The 24,975-nt window shown below is 34.0% G+C and overlaps 1 protein-coding gene across 1 annotated transcript in view; it reads right to left on the minus strand.

The window, feature by feature from the left end:
• The window catches only part of Dpy19l2 (dpy-19 like 2), a 107,786-nt gene that overhangs the window by 38,271 nt on the left and 44,540 nt on the right, over nt 1-24,975 (minus strand). The window contains exons 10-16 of the mRNA XM_047562026.1: nt 14,901-14,978; nt 14,031-14,117; nt 12,688-12,747; nt 6,276-6,356; nt 4,159-4,260; nt 2,873-2,944; nt 280-326 (exon numbers count right to left, since the gene is read on the minus strand). Of these exons, the coding sequence (XP_047417982.1) occupies nt 280-326; nt 2,873-2,944; nt 4,159-4,260; nt 6,276-6,356; nt 12,688-12,747; nt 14,031-14,117; nt 14,901-14,978 (527 nt within the window). The remainder of the gene's footprint in view (nt 1-279; nt 327-2,872; nt 2,945-4,158; nt 4,261-6,275; nt 6,357-12,687; nt 12,748-14,030; nt 14,118-14,900; nt 14,979-24,975) is intronic.

Genomic DNA, 24,975 nt, shown 5'->3' on the forward strand with positions numbered 1-24,975 from the left:
ATTTTGGATTTAATTCAGGTTAATGACTTCAAATTCTAGTGGTATGTTAAAATTAAATCAATTTAAACTTTGAATTATTTTACAAGTATAAATATCTCCAAAATAAATTTAAATACATAAAGGAAATTTATAAGAAGAGAAATCTTTTTAAAAAGAAACATCTAAATTGGCTCTTGTATCCTCTTAATTATAATTTTAAAGTAAACTCATTTGAAAAAAATTTCCATAAGTTATTTAATATTAACCTGATATGTTTAAAAACAACTATGATATAATTACCTTAGATAAGTGTTTGTAGATAAGACACATTTAATATCACGATAAGTCTGTGAATAGAATCAAATCAATGAGACTTTTCTAAAGAACATTGAAATATTTCAAGTGCTCTGATTCATTAATATAAAAACCCCACACTAAAAAGAAGAATTTTTTTAATATTAAAGTGAGTTCTCAGGAATGGTTTAATCCCAGCTCTGCCCTAGGTAAATAACTTTTTAAAATGATAATTTGATTCTATTTGAAAACATGTTAAGTTCCATTTCAGTTCTAAAATTCTAACTTTTATAGTGTGAATAACTAGTTACTAGTATTGTAAGTTTATATTTTTATTGTGCTGGGGAGGATGGGGGGGGTGTTTTGTTGTCTACAAAGGAATCTGCTTCTTTCATGTATTTTCAGAGACTATTTTATCTTGGCCTCCCAAGAAAAGTAGGAATCAATCAATCAACCATTTATATTCCTATTTTACTCAAAACTCCAGATTATTGTTAAATTAGCTACAAAATAATTGTTTCCCCATTTTCTCTTTCAATCAAGTGACAGCCACAGAAGGTTTGAGAATACTCATTAAAATGTTCCAGATGATGTTGTGGGTGGGAGAAAAGGAAAAATGGAAAGAAAATGTGAAGCCTAAATTTGACCAAAAGAGGCTTTAGTTATTTTATTTAACACAAATAATTTACAGGTAACTTAAAAACTTTCCACAGGATAATTCAAAGATAAATTTGTAGAAAAATACATAGTTGCATGTAGAGTAATTGAAAATTAAATCCGAGTTTAGAATTTTTAACTTTCATCATTGATTCAAGAGTATCCTTTACAGAAAAATGTTTCAAGTTCCACAGACACATAATTGTAATATTAATACAATTTATAAGGCATCAAATGACATAAATGAGATTCTAGTCACATATATAAGCAAGTGCCAATTTAATGGGCTATAGATAGAAAATATAATGTCATTTATAAGAGTTTAAGATTCAATATTGTCACAGGAAAATTATACCATGCATACCTTTCCTTCTTTCCTGATTTTTTATAAAAGAAAATTTAAATCAACAATATTCCTGAAGGAGCCAGGTGCAGTGGCTGAGGCAGAAGGATTACAAGTTTGAGGCCAGCCTTAGCTAAGTTGCAAGCCCCTGTCTCAAAAAATTGAAAGGACTGAGGATGTATCTAGGTGGCAAAGCCCCCCTGGGTTTAATCCCTGGTACCAAAAATCAAAAGACAATATTTCTGAAGTAAGAAGTAAGCCACAGTCAAATAAAGAACTCAAGTGTTTACAATGAAGTAGAAAGGAGAAAGGAGTGAAATTTTAGTGGTTGCAGGGATGGGTGTGTGTTTGTGTGTGCCCATGTACAGTTTGGGCTATGATGTCTCTGGGGTAAGTAATGTGTTCATAAGCTCTTTTAAAAAATACAGTAATAGTAGATCTGGCTATGTTTCCCTGACACTGGCTGACCATCCACTCAATAGTTAATTTATGTATTAGCCCCTCTAGGTGGAGCCCTGTAAAAATGCCACAGTTTGCCATGATGGAATGGAAATAGGCTAATGCAGAAAACCTTCACTCTGCACCAGAGAGGGCCAAGGGAATGGAGTGCATTGAACTTGTTCACATCTAGCCCATTCCTTCTCATTTCTCTGTTCTATTTCTAAGAGGTCCCTAAGGAATTGGAGGGGGGGGGAACTACAGAAATAGAAAAGGAGATGCCTTTCCAATCAACTATTTCTAGTCTGTGTGAAACAGAGGAATGAGAAATGTGGATGTGGAAACTCCATAGAGAAGGTATGCAATCTGACTTTAGAGAAAACTCCTTTCAAGAGGACCACAGACAGTACTGTGGTAGAGAAATCATGTTATTGTCTTCTGCTTTAAAATATAAAATAAATTCATGCTGACTTGTAGCAAGACAACTGGTAAATAAAGATGATTCAAAATTGCTAAATAAATGGATGTATAACCCAAGGGATCCACTGTCATTAAATAGGTTTTTAGTTAAGCCATGCCTAGACCAAAAACATGTGCCAGCGGTATTTTAAAGATTATTTCTTTATTATAAAATTATTTTGCTCTGTTGTGAAGACAGTAAAAATGTAGAAAAAGATTTTAAATGATTATACAAATTTCTCCTGTGTGTCTCTACTCAAAATAGATCAAGACTTCTTTGAATGTGCTTTATATTTGAGAGATACTAAAGGTGCACTGTACTTTGATTTCATAGAACATCACAATTGTAATTATTTAACTTTTTATGTGATAATTTGCTTAATTTTTGCCACTTCCCACTCCATAGAACTGTACAAGACAGGAATGGCTGTGTTTTATTGTCCAGCATACCTACAATGTTAATTTAGGTCTTCATATATAGTAATAAATTTGATAAAATCTTTTGAAAGAATAAAATACCTTTAATAATATGCCTTTCTACAACAAAAGTACAATACTATATAAAGACTTGAATAAAATCAATTTAGAGAGGGAAAGAATTCATTCTAAACCTCAGAAGGAACTATGAGAAATTAGCATTAATCTATTATTACAATCTTTATCTTGAACCCAAAAGCAAGTAATAAAATTTTTAAAAAATACCTTTTTAAAGATAAAATAAGTAATCACCAAAACAACTGGAAGCAATAATGTCTTTGTGTACCTCAATGGAGTCTGAAAAACAGTAAATTATTCAGAATAGTTATTTTTTGAATTTTACATTGTTAGTAAAAATCTGTCAAACTGAGTGCGATGATGATATTTCTTACTTTGTAATTAGCAGAATATTTATTTATCAGCTGTAACATTCCAATGCAAGAATAAAAATTGTAAAAACAGTCAATATTAACTGTTCAAAAAATTTATTGATTAAAACTCTTAAACCTAAGTTAGCTCTGTCCATTCTATTGTCTTTTCTCTTGATTTTATTTTTTTTTTCTTTATTTAATAATATTAAGTTTTAACATATGAGTTTACTGATGTTTGGGCCACATATTGTCATTTCCTATACTGCAAGGCTCTATTATTTTCATTAGTGAAGCTAGAGCTAACAAGGAAGAAAACTATTACTGAAAGTATAAATGAAAGAAGAAACATCAGGTAGCTAATTCTCATGATCTGCTCTTGTGATAGGGAGTGATATGCTATAAAACTGAACTATATATTTCTTGAAAGCAAGAACCAGGTCATTTTCCTCTGTAGTCCCACCGCAAACTTCTTCATAGATAATTAGTGATCAGTAACCATTTATCAATGAAAGGATGACTGGATGGATGGATAAGAGTCTACTGTAAAATTTCAATGCTACATTTACCACTAATTCAGAACTCAATTATTAGACAAGGACTGATCCAGTGACAATTTCTTGATGATCTAGGAAGAAAAAGATTAAGCCTCACATAGAGTAATGGATTGGGAGTTCTAGGATGCATTAGAATCCATAAGCTTTGTTTTCTTCATCTGCAAATAAAAGAATTATATTACAGGGTTACTAAGATCCTTTCCTGCTCTTAATTTTAATGATCTTATAAGGAAACAAATATTTTAAAGTTTAACAATTTGAGCACTTTTTAAAGGCTAATACCATGTACTTTCTATAACTTAAGCATTTTAAAAGATACCTAACACTTAAAATAAATTTTATGTATTTATTAAAAGTTATTAATAATATACCTTTTTGGCAAGACCCTGTTAAGAACTTTCATAATATTTGTAGTATTTTTAACTTAAGACAGGAACTATTAGTTATTGATTTTATAGGTCATATGGTTAGCAAAGTTATAGTTTAAAATGATACGGTAAGTAAATTGGGCATTTCTGAGTGAAAATTTAAAGTTTCAGATTAAAGGAAAAACTAAGGAGCAAAAAAAATAGAGAAACATTCATACCGCTCGTTCCATAAAGTCAAATTCAGGAGCACAGGTATATACTAAGGTATCGAAATCTGTATACCCTAAGATTCTGGCTGCTATCAGGTCACTCAGGCGAATCTGGAAAAAAATAAAGTAAAATGAATTTAAATTACATCAATAATTATAGTCAGTAATAACTGATTTGATGTAAGAGTCATAAAGTCTACAGAGCAGATAAATCCGAGATACATAGATATGCCTTAAAAAATGCAGTAAGTCAAATATACTCTGTGTTGACTTATCAAGGTAAACTGAAAATAAAAAGAAATATCAAAAGAAAAGAAAATGAGAAACAGGTCAGAAAAAAATAAACAGAGATGATAAAGATAAAATCAGCACTTGTTGGGAAGAAACTACTATGCAGTTAAAATCATAAGATTTTATAATCAGATAATTTATCATTAAAAAAGTTCATTTCACCCAAAAGATTTCATCTTTCACCATACATTATAAATCATAAACAAACTTTCTGTGCACTGTCACTTTCACAAAGCCTCAGATGATGATTATGTTTGATACTTCTTGACATTTTTTAAAACATATATTTGAGCCATTAAATGAGAGTGATTCCTCATAAGAATCAGAACAATTATACATCTACTTAGATTTAGTTACTTGATCTCTTAGGCATTAAAATTATATGCCATAAACAAACCCATTGTGGAGTTCCTATTTTCTACTAATGATTTACTACATATAGTTGGTGAGACAATTATTTTTGCACTAAATTCTTAGAAGACCAGAAAAAGAAAAATATTTGGCATGTAAAATGCTCATTCAAATTATTTGATAGGACAAAACTGTTTTATATCAAGTTTGATAGTCATGAGTATTTCTCATTCATTCACTGTTCCTCTTATCTATCAACTAATTTAGAGTTGCTCTTTATTTTTCCAATTCAGAGTTCATCCTGGTGACTACCAATAAGTTAATCAAACCACTAGAATTTCAAGTTTTTCTCATAGCTTCACCTAGAGGAAGTCATTGAGGACTACCAAGGGAGGATACATGTATTTCTTTTAAGACACGTAAAGAAATAGGTGACAAAATGGAGCAAGGCAAGAGACAAAATCAGAGACCAACTTAGCTGACAAATATATAACTTAGAAGGCCTAAATAAACTTTATCATAAAATAATCTACAAGAAGAGTCAATAAAACAATTAAAAAAAAGGATAAAAGGGAGTGTGTCAGATATACCAGACAACAGCAAAAACAAATAAAACTAACAAATCACCAGAGCCAGCAACAAATAGCAAATAAATGCTTACATTTAGAAATTTTATTTAACATTAACATGTATGCATGCTTCATTGGATAGAAATAGTACTTGGCCATTTAGAGAGAAGTACCATAATCACTTGCTTCAGTTAGCATAATTTCAATATTAGAGAGGGCCCTGATTAGAAAGCACCAAGTAAGGTGAATTTCATACATTATGGTATGATATGCTCATGAATGATTATTTCTTAACAGAAAGTGTTAGAAATCAAATGTGATTTTATGCATGTGTTTTGTTCCATAAACTAGCTAGTTAATTAAGTAGGGATTTAGGCCTAGAAAAGGGCCTAATTTATTAGCCTTAAAACACTCATAAATACCACACAAGAGATAAGGCTCTACAAATAATTTTTAAAACATGAAAAGACTGAGAAATTGTAGCAGTCTCTCTTTATATTAACAATTACAGATTAAAAAATCAAATCATATCTTTAGTCCATAATTATCAATAAATAAAACCACATTGAGATTTTTAGTTGTGTATTTTTAAGCTAAGTACAGACTGCAAGTTAATATCTATGATAAAGATAAAAATTATTTAAATGACTGTGTTTTACCTGAAACTATAATAACTAAACAAATTATTAGTTTTTTTAGAAGACTATGTCAGCATTCACTGATATACTTTTTTCCTAGCTGATGCAAAGATCATTGATCTGCAGGCCTTTATTAATGAATCTACAAATAACTAGTCTAGGGACCTTAAAGATATGGGACTCTTTGTAAAATGAAGAGATAAGAATAGATCGTTTCAAGGTTTTCAGGTAGCTACATACTTTTGGGAATTTAATGTTTTAATTAGAAAGTACTTACATGGTCTGAAACACCTAAGATTTTAGATGTCAGAAATTTCAAAATGACTGTTCCACTCCACCAAATACAACCTTGAATTAGCTAGGAAATAAATAGAAGTCCGGTATTAGAAATAACATTACCCAACTAAAATATTCAATTGTAACCATATGTGACATAAAATGAGTTAATCATGTGAGTTGCATTAGTAAAATACATATAGAGAAGCTATTAAAAAAAAAAGAATGCCTCTTTAGAAAATTTTAACAGCAAGGAATTGAAACTGATGACACTGCTACAAATACACAACACTAGAGCACTACATATCCTAAATCTAAAGGAAATTGTAAAAGGTTCTATTTTGGACTGGGGATGTAGCTCAGTTGGTAGGGTGCTTGCCTCGCAAACACAAGGCCCTGGATTCAATCCCCAACACCACAAAAGAAAAAGTTATATTTTTCAAAATTTGTTAAGACAGTGGTTATGCATTTACTTTCAATTATTATTACTCAGTTAAAATCCATTTTTCAAAACACAAAAAGTTCTTTACTCAGTCTTGTAGAAATGCATGAGTCCCTCTTCAAGAAAGGAACATTTGAAATTTGAAAATTGAAGTTTTCACTTTTAGAAGAGAAATGTACACTGAAACAGATAAGGAGGCTCCTGAATCTTATTGTTGTTAAGTTTTTGTCTAGCCTTGATTAAAAATGGACTCAGGGTAGCCTGAGGAAAATTATAGCAGCTTAAATCCAAATCTCTCCACATATCAACAAGTAGAATAGTACAACTGCAAATACCAAAAACAATATACAAACTTCAAACTACCTATAAATGGAAAAGGAAACAACAAAAAGCAGAGTTGTACCTCATATTCCTGACATAAACCTTTGCAGAAAATGAGGGAAGACCCATAAAGCTACACAGAAAAGAGAGAAGTGAGGGGTCAAAACTGAACTCAAGGGGCTGGGGAGAAGCTCAGCTGGTAGAGTGCTTGCCTCGCAAGCACAAGGCCCTGAGTTCGATCCCCAGTACCGCAAAAAAAAAAAAAAAAACAAAAACAAAAACAAAAACCAAAACTGAACTCAAATACCCTGGGAAAGAGAAAAGCCCTGGAAAACTGAAGACAGACTACAGAGTTGGATAAATGGTTTAGATATCAGAAAGGCATTCCTTTGGGATAGAAGAGGATAAACAGGAAAAAAAACCCTTTAACCCTTTGGAAAACACATGGAGAAGGAAACAGGAAGTAGGAAGAGAAATCTTAGTATTCAGCAAAATAAATAGAACCAAAATATAAAAAGATGATCAGCCACAGCTGCTATCATGAGGGGTTGTGGGAGAGGGAGAGAGAGAGAGGAAGAAAGAAAAAGAAAAAGAAAAGAGAGAAGTAAAAGTTATATTTACTGAAAAAAAGCACACTATATTGATAGAATTAGTTGCACTTGTACTAGAAAACACCAACCCTGTCTACAAAATAAATAGATAAAAGATGCCTATTTATCTGTATAAAGCTTCATAAGAAGTTAACAAATATCAGACTCAAATATTTTAGCTGGTGAAATTCACACCACAAACAACGCAAAGTTCACAATGCAGAAGAAGAATACTATGCAGAAATAAGACCTGAATTAAATATCTTCAGACAATCAGATAAATATTCAAAAATATAAATATCTAAAAAGCAGTTTAAATAAGAAACTCAAAAACTTAAGAATATAAAAAAGAAAACAAAAATAATTAAACACTGGAAAGGGATGGAAGGAAGAAAAGGAGAATACCAGAAAAGGAAGACTATTTAAAAATGACTAAAGGATTCAAACAAAAATCTAATAAGGACTTTTTTTAGGCAATAAAATAATCAAAGAATGAAAATGAGATCAGAAAAGAGTAAAAAAGATCAGAGGAAGTTGTTGAACTAGAAGACAGGGACATACATGTGTAGTTCCTGAAAAAGAAAAATAAAGCAATGAATCACAGTGCTGATGTTTTAAACTATAATTTTTCCACAAGTAAGACAACCTGAATATACATTTGAAAAGGATGCAATGAGTACAAGGAAAATTGAATTTGTATGGTAAACTAACTCAAGACATATTCCAGTAATCTATTTAAAAATGGAAAAAAAATTCCTCTGAATCTCCTGGCAAAAGATTTTGGCTAGCATTAGACTGATTAAAAGAAACATACAGCCAGGCACACTTGTGCAATCCTACAATCCCAGCTATTTGGGAGGCTGAGGAAGGAGGATCCCATGTTTGAGGTCAGCTTCAGCAACTTAGCAAGACCCTGTCTCACAAAATAAAAGAGTCTGGGGATATAGCTCAGGGGTAGCATACTTCTAAATTCAAAGTGCAGTACTTTGCCACCACACACACACATACAGAAAATATACTAAGCAAAGCAACAGTGTAGCAGCATTTCAAGAAACTCAAAAAAGTTTGTGAACCAAGGACTTCATATACAACCAATCTGTAATCCAAGTATAAAGGTTAAAGAAAAATAGTTTAATGCAATAATTGCAAAAGTAAGATTAACTTTCCTAGTAAGAAAGTTTAAAATGAAGGAAATAATATAGAGAAATAAAGTAAATATAATAAAACACAGAGATAATTTATTAGAAAGATTTTCAAATGTGAAACCCAACTCATGCTATAAAGAAAACATCCTAAAACTGATTAAGAAGAGTGAAAAACAGAAGGGTAGCAGGAGTACCAAGTAAATGATGTCCATGTTAGAAATCCAGGAAGACGTGAAAAGCCGTGGCCAGAAGAAAAGTCATGGTCTCAAAAACATATCCATAAAAATGGAAGCGTAAAAATAAATTAACTAAACCCTTGTCTAAGCATTCTAGATTAAGAAATAACAAAATAAAACATGAGAGAAGATTTCATGAGTAGAAATCATATTATATTTATGAATATATGTTGCTCTTTATTTCTTACTAATTTTCTAAGTTCTCTCAATTTCCTTTCTGTTTCAAGAATTTCAATTAATTTGTCTCTCTGCAAGCAGTGAATTCTCTTCATTTTCCTTGATGGTCTTCATTTCTGCTTTGTTCCTGAAGAGGGTCACCTTTAAATGTAAGTACAATTCTTGGCTGACACTTCTATCAGCTCTTCACAAATGCTGTGCCACCTCCTGGCCTCCACAGTTTCAGGTGAGTCCACTGTAATTCAGACCAGTTTGCCTTTATGGCTAATGTGCCATTTCTTTCGACTTGTCTTCAGGAATTTTTCTTTGTGTTTAGTTTTCAGAAGTTTACTTATAGTGCATCATGGCATGGATTTCATTGGGTTTACCCTACATGGAATTTGCTCAGTTTGATTCTCTAAGTTTGTCTTTTGCCAAATTTGGGAAATTTTCAAGCATTACTTCTTCAAATACTTTTCAGTCCCCATCGTTTCCCATTTTTGTCACAATTTTGATGATACAAATATTAGACTTTTTTTTTATTGCTCCCAGATCCCTGAGGTTCTGATATTTTCTTCCAGTCTGTTTTCCCTCCACTTAGATTGGGTAATTTCTATTGCTTTAACTTCAAGTGCACTGATGGCTTCCTGTTATGTTTGCTCTGCTATCAAACCCATTCACTGAGTTTTTTAATTTGTTATTGTATTTTTCAGTTCTATAATTCCCCAGTTGTGTCTTTAATTTAAAAGAAAGTTTTTATATTTTGGTGGAATTTTCTAATCTTTTCATTTGTTTCTAGAGTATTTAAAATTTCTTAGTGAAGTATTTTTATGATGACTACTTTAAAATCCTTACCAAATAATCCCCAACATCCATTATCCAAACTCTTTCCGTCTCCCTCCCTCCCCACATCCCTGAGCAGCCTCTAGTGATCACTAATATATGTTTCAACCCACTATTTTTTAACATTCACATATGAGAGAGAACATGCAGTGTTTGTCTTTCTGGGTCTGACTTCTTTCATTGAACATAATTATCCTCCAATTACATCTATTTTGCTGCAAATGATAGGCTGCATAATATTCCACTGTGTATACATAACACGTTTTCTTTGTCTATTCATTCACTGATAGGCATCTGGACTGATTCAGATGCTACTGAGGATAGTGCAGCAATAAACATGAGTATGCAGGTGTCTCTTTGAAATGCTGAAACCATTTCCTACGGATATAAACCCAGAAATGGGATAACTAGGTAGAATAAGTGCTAGTGTTCTACAGTACTGTGAGTGACTACAATTCACAGTAAACTATTATATATTTTATTGATAACTATAAGAGAGGGGGATGAAGCCTCCCAATACAATGTCATGATAAGGAGATTGAAATGTCACTTGCTTTGATTTGATCAGTACACATTATATATCTGTATTGAATTATCACACCCCATAAAATGAACAATATAAATAATTAGCAAAAAGAAATACACATATTTCCAAAAAATATATTTCTATTCATCTCAATGTTGACATGTTATTCCCCTCTCATTCAACTTTTATTTTTCTTATTCATGCTATAATGAGTGGCTTTCTATTGTGTTTGGTTTACTCTGGGTATTATATTGAGACTGTGAGTCCTATTTTAATGTTCTATGTTAGCAGATAGTCACCTTGTTTAGGTTTAGCATGAAATTTCCAAGCTTTTTTTGTATACTATTGTTACAATGCCAATTTGGTTTTCAGAGTCTTTGCAGTGCTATTCTGATAGGTTTAATTCACCTGGTGCCCTTGTTGGCTTCATTTCAATCCCCACTCATGCTGCCCATAGGAAAGAATACACTTCTCCAGTACTCTTGCCATTAGATGGAAGGTTGAAGACACCAGGTTTGTGGGAGGCAAAGAGTGCTTTCCTGGTTGGCTTACTGTTAGTACAGCTCCTGTTCAATCCCTGCTGGTGTCACTGAGGCTTTCCATTGACCCTGGGGTGGGAGAAATAGGAGATGCCAGACCCTGGGTCTACTCTGAGAGTCTCTTCCTCTACCTCTGTCCTCCAGTACTGATAATGTTCCTGCTCCAACTTTGCCACTGTCCTGGTGGAGGAAAATAACTACCAAAGCAGAAGACTGCTACTGGGTAAAGGTCCAAGAGATGTTGGGCCCAGAATGTCTTCTGCCACTGCATTGAGTTTCAAGAGATAAACTGTTGTGTTTTTGATCCTGTGATTCCTAGCTAATCTGCATGTCTATACTGATGGACTAACAATGGAGATATAGTTATAAAATCATGAATTCATATACATATACACAAATGTATACATGCATGCACATACATGTACATATTGCTAAAGGCCTAGAAGTAAGAACACACTGGTAACAATGAGAACATCTACCACTCAGGTCTTGATTTCTATCTACCCTTCTCCACCAAAAGGAACCACAGTTGATTCTAGGGTTGGGGCAAGAAAAATACAAGATGAGCCTGAAGCATCTTATTAAGTTAGAATATAAGCAAGCATTCAAAGACTTGGGAAGGCAGGTCAAAGAAACAAAGATCTAGCATGAAACCATTTATGATGGCACAATGGTATTTGTGCATAATGTAAATTTTCCCTATGTAAATAACAAATTATTCCAGCCTCATTCATTGAAAATGACCTGCAAGTCAATCTTATTCAAATTCCTTGGAATCTAAACATCACCTGGGAGAACTGACATTATATGGCAATTACCTACACATAAATGTGGTTTATTTTTCTATTTAGTAGGATATTATTTATGTCTTATGAATTTAAAAATGTTTCACCATGTAAATATTGTCCTATTTTGTTAGCTTTACTCAAATACTATGTATTTTCTTCCTAATATGTAAACATATTTTCAAAAGTATGTTTTCTGTTTGTTGCCAACATTTCTATACTGACTTTTGTTTTTTTGTGATATTCTTGAGTTTATAGCTTAGTTAATTCTTATTGTTCCAAGTGTATTGCTGAAAATGTAGTAGAAAATGTAGTTTAAGTAAAAAAAAATTCCTTTAAGTACAGCTTTGGCAGAATTCCCTAAATGTCCCAGGGTATTGTTCTACTTGTTATTTTTTAATAGTTTATAATTAAATTTTTGATTTTCTCTTGATTTATCAAATTGCCTAATTTTTCTGAAGTAAAAAATATCATTCATTAGAAGTCTCATGTCATCCAACAACTTAGTGGACAAATCTTTCTATATTTTCACCAAAGGGACAAGAAAATGCCTCCAGAAAGCAGAAATGGGCAACTCATTGCACTTTGTTCTTTCAAATTCTGTGGAGAATCATCTACCATCTACCTCTTCATCTTACTAAACATTTCTAGTTTCATTTTTATATATATAAAAGGTAAACATACAGCTTTTTAATATGGAAGGTGTTTTTTTTAATAGGAATACACTGAAGACCCAATGAGAATAAATGCCATCTGAGGACTATATTCTACCTTGGATAGTAGCTATTGAGTTGAAAGAAACTGTGTTAAAAAAAAAAACTGACACTTACCCAAAAGTTGAGTTCAGAAACTCCCAATTTTTGAATTTGATTTTTCTTTAAAATTATCACCTAAAATACACATGACAGGAAATAAAATTAATGATTAAAAATTAACCAATTAAAAATTCATATTTTATATGAAAGGTACTTTCCAAAAACTACAAAGACAGACTCTTCCATCTCAACTACTACCAGCCATTTTCCTCCTTAACTGTTGACTTTTCAAATTTTGGACATCACATTGCTAATGCTTTGTGTGCTAAATATTTGCCTCTTGAATCAAGTTCATTCCTCAATGAGTTATGATGGGTTTTTTCTGCACACTACAAACATCTGAAAAGGTAGCAGATGTGTGGACATCACCACTTTGTACTGATGAAAAAATATGACACAATGTTGAAAACAGCAAGAATATATTTTTGTGGAGAAGGAAAAAGTGAAAGGATTCATTACCATTAGGAAAAAAGGTGCAGGAAACAGAAATGTTAAAATCTGCAAGCAATCTCAAAGTCATCTGCATATGGCAAAGTGCTATATTTTGGCAATACTGTGGATGGTATCATATTTGATCAGTGTGGAAATGGAAAGTAGCAGAGAATATTCCAGATTCGGGGTTACGTATATCAAAAGTGTGACTAAAAGTAATACAACTGACCACTGAACACATATCCACATAAATGTCATTCTGTGAGAGTTATGTGAGGAGACTATATACACTTATACTAATTATGTTGCCATTGCTCAAGATAGTTTGGAACTCCACTTTCTAAACCGCCTTCAGCGATGAGATAATTACAAGCGCAAGAAAATTGGCCCTATTATTTTATTCTCAAACCATATTTTGATCAAAATCTAAATTACCAAGCTTAATCACTCATTTTGGTCACAAGATTTTGGTTATTTTCAAAAATCAAATCCAAACTTGAGAGATGAATATTTGACACCACTGAGAATATGCAAAAGAATGTGCCAAAAATCTGAAGGCACTTCAAGGAGTTCAAGAAATGATTCAGGTAAAGGCAATGTCATTTTAGTAAGTACTTAGTCTACTAAAATGACTTAAGGAAAGACAAGCCATTTTCATCATAAATCATGGGATATTTTAAAAGTAAGTCTTATTACCTTATAATCATTTTTAAAGTATTTACTTGTATACTGCTTTAAGCAGGGAAACTGTACTATACTATTTTTCAAGGATGAGACTGTACTATACTATTTTTCAAGGATGAGATAGAGAAAAAGCTTTATTTGGGAAGAAAAGGGTCCTATTTATTCTCCTATGCTTATAATAGATAGAAAATCTTGCTATTTGATGGATGAAAAATAAACTTCATGAACTTAACAAAACTTACCCATGACATTAATAAAGATGAAGAATAATAAGAAGATAAGTACATTGGATTTCCAAACATCAAAATGAAACAAAGGCAAACTGAAGCCTGAAAAATGAAAAAAAAATAAACCCATGTTTTATAGTATATGTGTAGTATAATGCAAACTTTAGAGGCAAACAGTGATTTCTAATGCAAATTTTATTTGTACAAAGAACATTAATAGATCTTGGCCAAATTATAATAGAATTTTAAGTCACTACAAGGTTCTAAGTATGAAACTTCAAGATCATAATATCTATATAGCATGATGTATTTTATTTTATATCTGCTACTTGGATAAAAAATTAACTATTATTTCTATTGCTTCAATAATAAAACAACATAATATGAGAGACTTAAATAATAAATATTATTTTATTATTTTAGCAAATATTATTTTCCCTAATCTTATTTTTGTTGGATTACTACATAATTTGCATCACTTATGAAGCTTTATTCTTGTTTTGTTTTTAGGGAAAATACATTTGGGAACTAAGATAAAAACAAAACTCCAACAATATAAAATTTCAGTTGCAAAGTGTCATAGTCATGCAAAGTTTCAAAAATCTCAGGTATTAGGGAGAAAGGTGATTTAAAAAGTGGTGACAATAATAAAACAAAAATTAAAAAATAAAAGTTTTAGAAATCACAACACATCTACAGTTTAGTTGAAAGTATAATCTCCTATAATACAGGATTTGTAACATTTCCAGTTTTCCTTCTAGATGCCATCAACATAATATGTATTAAATACTTCCAAAAGGAAGTACTCCATAAAACAGAATTATTCTTGTTTTATACTCTGAGAACTTATTTTAATATTTGACTTATAAATATTTAAAATGTTACCATATTCATATAAATGATCTTCCGAAATTTGCTTGGCTCAATGTACCCCACAACATACATTGGAAATAATGAGGCTATCTAAAATAAAAATATAAAAATGCAAAAGTGAAAAAATTATAGTAAACAAATACTTCACTGTTCATAGGCAAAGTAAATACAAGAGGGAGATCTATTTCTCATAACATAGGCAAAGTAATTTGAACAACTCTTTCAACTGATAAGTAGAATAGCTAAGAAAAACTATAAATATAAATATGGATATATATATAGGCAAATGTAAAAATATAAAAAATATATGTGTGAAAACCATAGGTTATTAATAAGGCAAATTAGAAATTAGTAAAATAAAACCAGGAAAAAAGATATAAATCTATAGTAATGAGCATGACATTTTGGGTTCCTTTTATCTCAGTTCCAACAGAGGTAGATGCTGTCAGTTGAGATGAAACTGAGAGCAGTATGCTGTGCAGGCATTTCAGGCAGAATGCACAGCAGGGCACACCAAGGAAGAGATGCCTAGTAAACTCCCAGACTTTGGTCTAAGAGTGAGCCAGAAATCAAGTAGTCCTCAGAAAGACTGAAACCCACTTTTGCATCATCTCAATCTAACTGTGTCTTACTTTACCTGCAAGAAGCAAATTTAATCTTGTCTGGAGAAAGTACATATCAACTTAGCCTTAATTTAACTCTACATCATATCAAAAAGTGTCAAGCATAAGAGGAGCTAAGAAATTATCACAAAAACTATACAAAAAGGTCTGCAAAGAATCTAGATGAGGCATCAGTAAACATGTCATGTAAAAAGCCAAATAGTAAATGTTTATACTTTATGGGGTACATATGGACCCTGTTGTACAGATTTCTTTTTTGTTTTTAAATTTTTTTGACAACACTTTAGAAATATAAAAACAATTCTTAGCTTGTGAATCACTCAAAAACATGTCTGGCATCATCAAACACAAGCTTAAATTATGCTTGACATGTTCAAAGAAATAACAGAGAGGACTAAAATTTCCAGGAGGATGCAAGTCATTTAAAATGTGGGGGGAACCAAATTGCCTGAGCACCATGGTATATACCCATAATCCCAGCTACTCAGGAGGCTAAGGAAGGAAGATCACAAGTTCAAGGTCAGACTGGGCAACTTAATCCTGCCTAAAAAAAAAAATTAAATAATTAAAAATGACTGGGGATGTAGCTCAGTGGTAGAGCACCCTTGGGTTCAACCAGCAGTACCACACAAAAACAAAAACTAAAAAGAAGCAAATTGAAATTTAAAAATAATATTAAAATAATCAATATTAAGAAGTTAACAAATGAATTTAAAAACAGGATAAACACAGCCAAACAAAAAACTGCGTGAACTAGAGGATGAATCAAAAGAAGACATCTGGAAAGAAGCACGAAATTATAAAAGAACAAAAAAATTTACCTGCATACAAGCATAAAGATCAGTTATGTTATACTTTCCATTTTAAGAAGAGAGGATGGAATTTGGCAAAATCTGTATTTAAAGGAATTATAGCAAAGAACTTCCCCAAGTTTATATGCAATACCAAGCAATGATTTGTGAAGTATCACAAATTCCCAAGAAAGAATAAAGATAAAACAAAACAAATCCCCTCCACATCCTGAGCACAGAGACATATCACTGTAAAAACTGCATCAAAGCAACAGTTAAGAGAAAACTCTCAAGAACTACTGGAAACTAACATACTAAAAAGCTACAGTAACCAAGATAGAATAGTCAAATTGATCAATGGAACAAAACAGAGAGTCTAGAAATAAATCCACACAATGGCAGGTAGCTAAGCTTTGAAGAGAAAGGATAGTCTTTTCAGCAAAGGGTACTGGAACAACTGTACATTCAAAAGCAAAGAAAAGGACTCTAGACATAAACCTTACATCAAAAAATTAGCTAAAAGTAGATCTTAAACCAGAAAGGATGTGGGGAAAAAAGATACACTCATACATTGCTGGTGGGACTCAAAATTGGTGCAACCACTCTGCAAAGTAGTGTGGAGATTCTTCAGAAAACTTGAAATGGAACTGCTATTTGACCCAGCTAGTTTACATCTCGATTTATATCCAAAGGACTTAAAATCAGCATACTACAGTGACACAGCCACGTCAATGTTTATAGCAGCTCAATTAACAATAGCTAAACTATGGAACCAACCTAGATGCCCTTCAACAGATGAATGGATAAAGAAAATGTGGTACATATACACCATGAAATTTTACTCAGCCTTAAAGAAGAATAAAATTATGGCATTTGCTGGTAAATGGATGGAGATGGAGAATATCATGCTAAGCAAAATAAGCCAAACCCAAAAAACCATAGGCCAAAATATTTCTGATAAGTGGATGCTGATCCATAATGGTGGGGGCTCAGTAAGGGAACAATGGAGGAACTTTAGATTGGGCAGAGGTGAGTGAGGGGAGGGGATGGGATGTGGGGGTAAGAAGGAAGGTGGAATGAATGGGACATTAATACTCTATATACATGTATGATTGTGTGACCCATGTGATTCTGCATTATGTATAGCCAGGGGAATGAGAAGTTGTGCTCCATTTGTATACAATGTATCAAAATGCATTCTGCTGTCATGTATAACTAATTAGAACAAACAAATTATCTAAAAAAATAATAAAAATGGGCAAAACACTTTGTGAACAGACACCTCACCAAAGAACAGGGCAAATAAGCACATGTAAAGATACTTAACGTTATATGCCATTAGGGAATTGAAATTCAAACAATAAAGAGATATCACTGCTGTTTCAATCAGCTTTTGCATGGCTGTGACCAATATACCTGACAAGAACAATTTAGAGAAAAATTTTATTTTGGGATTCCCAGTTTTAGGGGTCTTAGTTCACAGGCAGCCAACTTCATAGCTATGGGGCCAAGAAGAGGCAGAACATTTTGGAGGAAGGATGTGCAGGAAGAAAACAACTCAGAACATGGCAACCAGGAAGCAGAAACAGAGCTCTGCTCACCAGGGACAAAATATAAACCCTAAAGGCAAACCCCCAGTGACCTACTTCCTCCATCTACACCCTACCAGCCTAAAGTTGCCACCAAGTTAATCCGTGTAGGTGGATTAATCCACTGTAGGTTATACCTCTTATAATCTCACCTCACCTTTGAAAATTCTTAAATGTCTCACACAAGCTTCTTTTAAAAAAATATTTTTTAGTTGTAGATGGACACGATACCTTTATTTATTTATTCATTTTTATGTGGTGCTGAGGATTGAACCCAGTTCCTCACACATGCTAGGCAAGCAATCTATTACTTAGCCACAACTTAAGCTTTTGGGGGTACCTCATACTAAACCATAACTGACCACTACAGAATGGCTAATATCCCAAAACTTACATAATTGGCAGTTTGTTACAAAGTCAAACATAATTTTACCCCAAAATCTAGCAATTACCAACAGATTTGGAAACTTATATCCACACAAAAACCTGCATGCAAATGTTTATGATAGCTTTATTCATAATCACCAAAGCCTGGAAGCAACCACAGTGTCCTTCAATAGGTGAATGGATAACCCAATTATGGTATAATTATATATTTAAATATTATTCAGTAATAAAAAGAAATGAGCTAGCAAGCCATCAGAAGACATGGAGGAATCTTAAAGGCATATTGCTAACTAAAACAAGCCAGTCTGAAAAGACTAATTATTGTATGATTCAAATTAGATTACATTTTATTAAAAAACAAAATTATACAGTTAAAGTGACTGCCAGTCACTGTGGACAGGGTTGAATAAGTGAAGCACAGGTATTTCCCTACAATGTTGAAACTATTTTGTATCATATTTATGATCATTTGGATATAATGTGTGCCCAAAAAGCTCCTGTCAGACAATAAAAGAAGGTTTAAAGGGCAAATGATTGGGTTATGAGAGCCTTAAGCCACTCAGTGAATCAATTTCCTGATTAATTGAGTGGTAACTGAAGGCGTGTAAGATGTGGCTGGAGTAGGTAGGTGATTGGTGGCATGCCTTTGGGGTACATATTTTGTATCTGGCAAATAGAGTCTCTCTCTCTCTCTCTTTTCTGATCATGATGTGAGTCACTTCCCTCTGCTATATACTTCTGACATGATGTTTTGCCTCACCTTGAGCCCTGAAGAATGGAACTGGCTGTCTATGGATTGAAACATCAGAAACTGTGAACCCCAAATAAACTTTTTCTCCTCCAGAATTATTATTGTCAGGTCTTTTAGTCACAGCAGAGCAAAATCTGACTGAAGCAATACTATAATGGTGGATACATACCATTATGCATTTGTTAAATTCCAAAGAACTGTACAACACAGAAAGTGAACCTTAATATAAACTGTAACCTTTAGTAATAAGATACAAAATTTAGTCTGTTAGTTCTACAAATGTATATTAATGCAAGATGCTAATTGTAGGGATGTTTTGTGGGGTGGGATGAGGTGGGGATGGGGTGCAAAGGCTGAGAAAATAAAGAATGCTCTTGAAAACAAGATTTACAACTAACCTCTATACAGAAATGAATCAGAAGATAATGGGATGATACTTTCACAACACTGAGAAAACAAATTTTAAAAATTCCCAGCATTAAGTTCTATACCCAGAGATGATAAACTTTAAGAAAAAGGTAAATTGAACGTTTTCATACAAGCAAGCAAAAACAGTCACCACACTAAAGGAAAATACTAAAGAATGTTCTTTGGACATAAAACAAAAGATTCTTTGTGGAAGTTTAGAGACATACAAAGCATTCAAGAATAAGAGGGAAATAAACCACATGGAAAATCTACTTAATCTACTTAAAGTTGATTATGTAAAATAATAAAGATGCTATACTACTATTAGGTTTAAAAATAAATGTCTGTATATGTGTAAGCACATATAGCATACACATATGCATATATAGAACTATACATGCAAATATATATGCACATATACACATTCATACATACACAGCAAAAAAAAAAAGTGGATTTAATCCAGAAGGAAAATAAATGAATATACAGTGTTTTAAGGTCCTTGTATTATTTGGGAAGAAATAAAAGTATTAATTTACATTGTAACTCAAGAATAAATGTTTTAATTTCTAAGGTAACTTTTAAAAGAGTGAAAAAATATGTATGACTATAAACAAGTAAACAGAGCAGGAATGTGGAACAATAAAGGCATTGAGCTAGCCAAAATGGTAAAAAAAGTGTATAAATATCATGTAGCAAACAGGGCATATAGAGAGAAACTGCCTTAGAAAGACAATAAATTTAAAATTAAATATCAATAATTACATTAACATCAATGAATTGGATGACCCCATTAAAGATAGCATTATTTAACTAGATTTTTTCAGAACTAATTACAGCTTATAAAACACCTAAAATGTAAAGATATGGAAAAAATTTGAACATTAAAAAATGGAAAAAGATCAATGTAAGCATTAAAAGAAAGGTGACATAGTTCTATTATAACAGGAAAATAGGCTTTAAGGCAAAAATACTACTACCAATAAATAGGCACAATTTCATAAAAATAATATATGATAATTATGTACATAACAATAATGAAACAAAATGTTTAATTTACAGAACTAAGAGATATAGACAAATCTACTGTAGGACTTAAACACACTCCCCCTCTATTAATTGAAATAAGCAAACAAAAATCAAGATCTAGGTTTTAATAATAAAATTAACAAAATTAGCTTAATTAATCTAAGTAGAACTATACACTTAAGTTCAAAATACACAATTTCTTAAATGCATGAGAAACAGAAATTCCTGGGAATAAGTCTAAAGAAAGAAAATAAACTATGAAACATTATTAAAAGAAGTTGAACAAGAAATAAATAAGTGAAAGTGTATATCATGTTCTTTGAAGCCACAATATTTAAAAAGGTCAAAAATTTTTATTTATTTATGACACTTTTCTTCAGAGTAAAGGAAAGGAAAACACATAGGATCCCTTGAGATTTCATTTAAAAACAGTAGCTCAGAAAGCAGGTTTTAAGGGGCATTGGGACAAAGTCGCTTTCTGTTTGCCTGCTGTTTGAGTACAGTTCATTTTATAAAATAGCTATAGGTATTAACAGAAAGATCAACTTCATGAGTAAAATTAATGTGGACACTAATTATGAAAAATGAAACATGTAGATTTCTACATAGGAAAGCAATTAGGTAATAGATTTAATTAATTAAAGTTTTACAAAAAAGTGTAAGTAATCTTCAAATTATTATAAACTTTTAGAAAAGGAAGCTGTCATTTATAATAAGAGAAGCTGCATCTATTTCTGGCAGAGGAAACATCAAATCCCCTCAGGGGTGGGATATTTTGGTGGCCTCTTTCAGTTATTATAGATGAAAGGTAAGTAGGTATACACTGTTTTTGAGCAGAAGGTTTCCTTGTTTAAACAAAGATTATCATTACTGAGACTTGGTGTGTGAGATATGGAGTTCAGTGAAGCAGGGGGAACTGGGAAAATGTCATAGGTACCAGGAATTTCCCTAGTGGAAACATTTTTCTATCTGAGATCTAATATTTGAACATCTCTAAAAACCTAGTGTAACCTTAACTTGATTAAACTAACAAGATAGAACCCCAAAGAGCTTGTAAAACACACAAATAGTATGGACCAGAAGACTCTGAACTTGTGATCTCACCCAACACCAAAGTCCCAGATTCTGTTCTAGGCAAAGGCTAGTTCTACAGACAGCATGTAGGTGATGTTGAACCTCCTTTGATTGGACTCATCTATCTCAGCAATGCAAGTCTGCTATGAGACAAAATGATGGCATTCCCACTGAATAGAACTGGGCCACTCACAAGGGAAAACAGGAATCCTGGCCCATTTGACAATGAAGCACCCAGCATACATGGATGTTCCAAATCTTTTTGTCTTCAGGAAGGTACATCTTAGTTTTTGCTGTCCATACCCACCAACAAGTCTTCTTCAAATCACTAGGAAAGCTTTAGGACAGAAAATACAACTTGCCAGAGAGAAGCTTTAGATGTTTCTCTTCAGCGAAAGAACTAACAGAAGTCCAAATAGCAGCCTTACCCCCAGGTTACCGCTTGGGAGCAAAGAATGAGATGCATGTTACGTAGAGGCAGAAGCCACCCTGGCCTACAGGAGCCTCCATTAGGGAAATGTCAATAGAGCCTCCTTACTCAAGGAAGCTTAAACTTTGGCATCTCCCTCAGGTAGTCTTGGTTTATATAGGATTCCTTCCAGTCTTGGTGCAATTAGGAAGTCATCAAGCAATGCGCCTGGTATCATCAAGCTACAAAGTTCTTATGCAAAAGAGGAAAGTGCTTTGTAACAGCAGTGTGGTGACACCTGCCATAGTATACAGAATCCCTGATAGTGACAGAATCCTTCAGATTCAAGCAGCCTGATTTCTGGACCAGTAGTGAAGATAGAACATCTAATATTGATCCATGCCTACAGAAATTGTTGACAATAGGAGAAGAAACTCCAAAGAGAGTAGAAGATATTCTTCTTTTAAAAAGGACAGGGTCGGGGGCGATCCAAGATGGCGGCCTAGAGGGAGACTGCACCCCCAGTTGCTCCAGAACCCAGGAGTTAAGAAGGGGAGGCATTGAGAGACTCGGACTGAAATAGAGCCACGGGTGAGTCTGCCCACTGGGTAAAACTCGGCACAGGTGGCAGGCCCAGATAGAGGTGGCTTATCGGAGCTGGGCAGGGCAGCTAGAGTCTTCCACAGGCAGCCCTGCGCACCCCGGTGGTGGGCCCTGCCCACACAGCCAGCTTCTCCAGGTCCTCGGAGCAGGCCCCCTAGTGAGAGCCTTTCTGACCAGAACAAGCTCCAAGTCCCAGAGCCAGCGCAGCGCAGCATACTCCAGCACGCAAGCAGCTTCAGGGACCAGGATAGGGCAGCCAGAGACTTCCCCAAGTAGCCTGGACCCCTGCGGTGGGAGTGCCTTTCAAGGCTAGCTTCTTGGAGCAGACCGCCCAGTGAGAGGCTTTCTACATAGAACCAGCCACAAGTCCCCGAACCAATGGAGAGCTTCGATCCGCAAGCAGACTCTGGGATCAGGGCAGGGCAGCCAGAGACCTCTTCAGGCGGGTCTGCCCACTCCGGCCACAGGCTCTTTTCACGGGGCGATCCAAGATGGCGGCCTAGAGGGTGACTGCACCCCCAGTTGCTCCAGAACCCAGGAGTTAAGAAGGGGAGGCACTGAGAGACTCGAACTGAAATAGAGCCACAGGTGAGTCTGCCCACTGGGTAAAGCTCGGCCCGGGTGGCAGGCACAGATAGCGGTGGCTTATCAGAGGAGGGCAGGGCAGCCAGAGTCTTCCCCAGGTAGCCTTCCACACTCCGGCAGTGGGCTCCTTCCACACGGCCAGCTGCACGGTGCAGGTCCCCAGTGAGAGCCTTTCCGCACAGAGCCAGCTCCAAACCCTGGAACCAGTAGGGGGCTAGGGGCAGCTTTCTTCGGATGCACTGCATTATCAAATTCCTCCAAGACATCAGGCTACTGAAGGCTGGGAGGTCATACACTGGAAGTCTACCGGGACACTATAAGCCAATAGCGGAAATCTGCAATATCTCAGGGTCCCACTGACAGCTGACCAATATGAGAGAACAAGGGAAGAAAATGTCCCAAATAAACCTAGATACTACATCAATAAAACCCAATGACAGCACAGCAGAAGAAATGTCAGAAAGGGAGTTCAGAATGTACGTAATTAAAACGATCAGGGAAGCAAATGAGGAGATGAAAGAGCAAATGCAGGCATTGAAGGAGGAGATGAAAGAGCAAATGCAGGCATTAAATGATCGCACCAATCAACAGTTAAAAGACCAAATACGGGAAGCAAGAGATCATTTCAATAAAGAGTTAGAGATACTGAAAAAAAAGCAAACTGAAATACTTGAAATGAAGGAAACAATAAACCAAGTTAAAAACTCCATAGAAAGCATAACCAATAGGATAGAACACCTGGAAGACAGAACCTCAGACATTGAAGACAAATTATTTAATCTTGAAAGCAAAGTTGGCCAAACAGAGAAGATGGTAAGAAATCATGAACAGAATCTACAAGAATTATGGGATATCATGAAAAGGCCAAATTTAAGAATTATTGGGATTGAGGAAGGCTTAGAGAAACAAACCAAAGGAATGAACAATCTATTCAATGAAATAATAACAGAAAATTTCCCAAATCTGAAGAATGAAATGGAAAACCAAGTACAAGAGGCTTATAGAACTCCAAACATACAAAATTACAACAGACCCACACCAAGGCACATTATTATGAAAATACCTAACATACAAAATAAAGACAGAATTTTAAAGACTGCGAGAGAAAAGAATCAAATTACATTCAGAGGGAAACCAATAAGAATATCAGCAGATTTTTCAATCCAGACCCTAAAAGCTAGAAGGGCCTGGAACAACATATACCAAGCCCTGAAAGAAAACGGATGCCAACCAAGAATCTTATACCCAGCAAAACTTACCTCCAAATTTGACGATGAAATAAGATCCTTCCATGATAAACAAAAGCTAAAGGAATTTACAAAAAGAAAGCCAGCATTACAGAACATTCTCAGCAAAATATTCCATGAGGAAGAGATGAAAAACAATGATGCAAATCAGCAACAGGAGGCACTAGCCTAAAGGAATAGCCAAATAAAGGAGAAACCAAATCATGTCAAAAACAAATATGAGTCAATTCACTGGGAATACAAATCATATCACAATAATAACCCTGAATGTTAATGGCCTGAATTCATCAATCAAAAACACAGACTGGAAGATTGGATTAAAAAGAAAAATCCAACAATATACTGCCTGCAAGAGACTCATCTCATAGAAAGAGACACCCACAGACTAAAGGTGAAAGGATGGGGAAAAACATACCATGCACACAGACACAGCAAAAAAGCTGGAGTATCCATCCTCATCTCAGATAATGTGGACTTCAAACCAAAACTAGTCAGAAGGGATAAAGAAGGACATTACATGCTGCTTAAGGGGAGCATAAATCACCAAGACATAACAATCATAAATATCTATGCCCTGAACATTGGCTCATC

Source organism: Sciurus carolinensis, chromosome 8 (assembly GCF_902686445.1).
Source record: "Sciurus carolinensis chromosome 8, mSciCar1.2, whole genome shotgun sequence".
Lineage (NCBI taxonomy): Eukaryota > Metazoa > Chordata > Mammalia > Rodentia > Sciuridae > Sciurus > Sciurus carolinensis.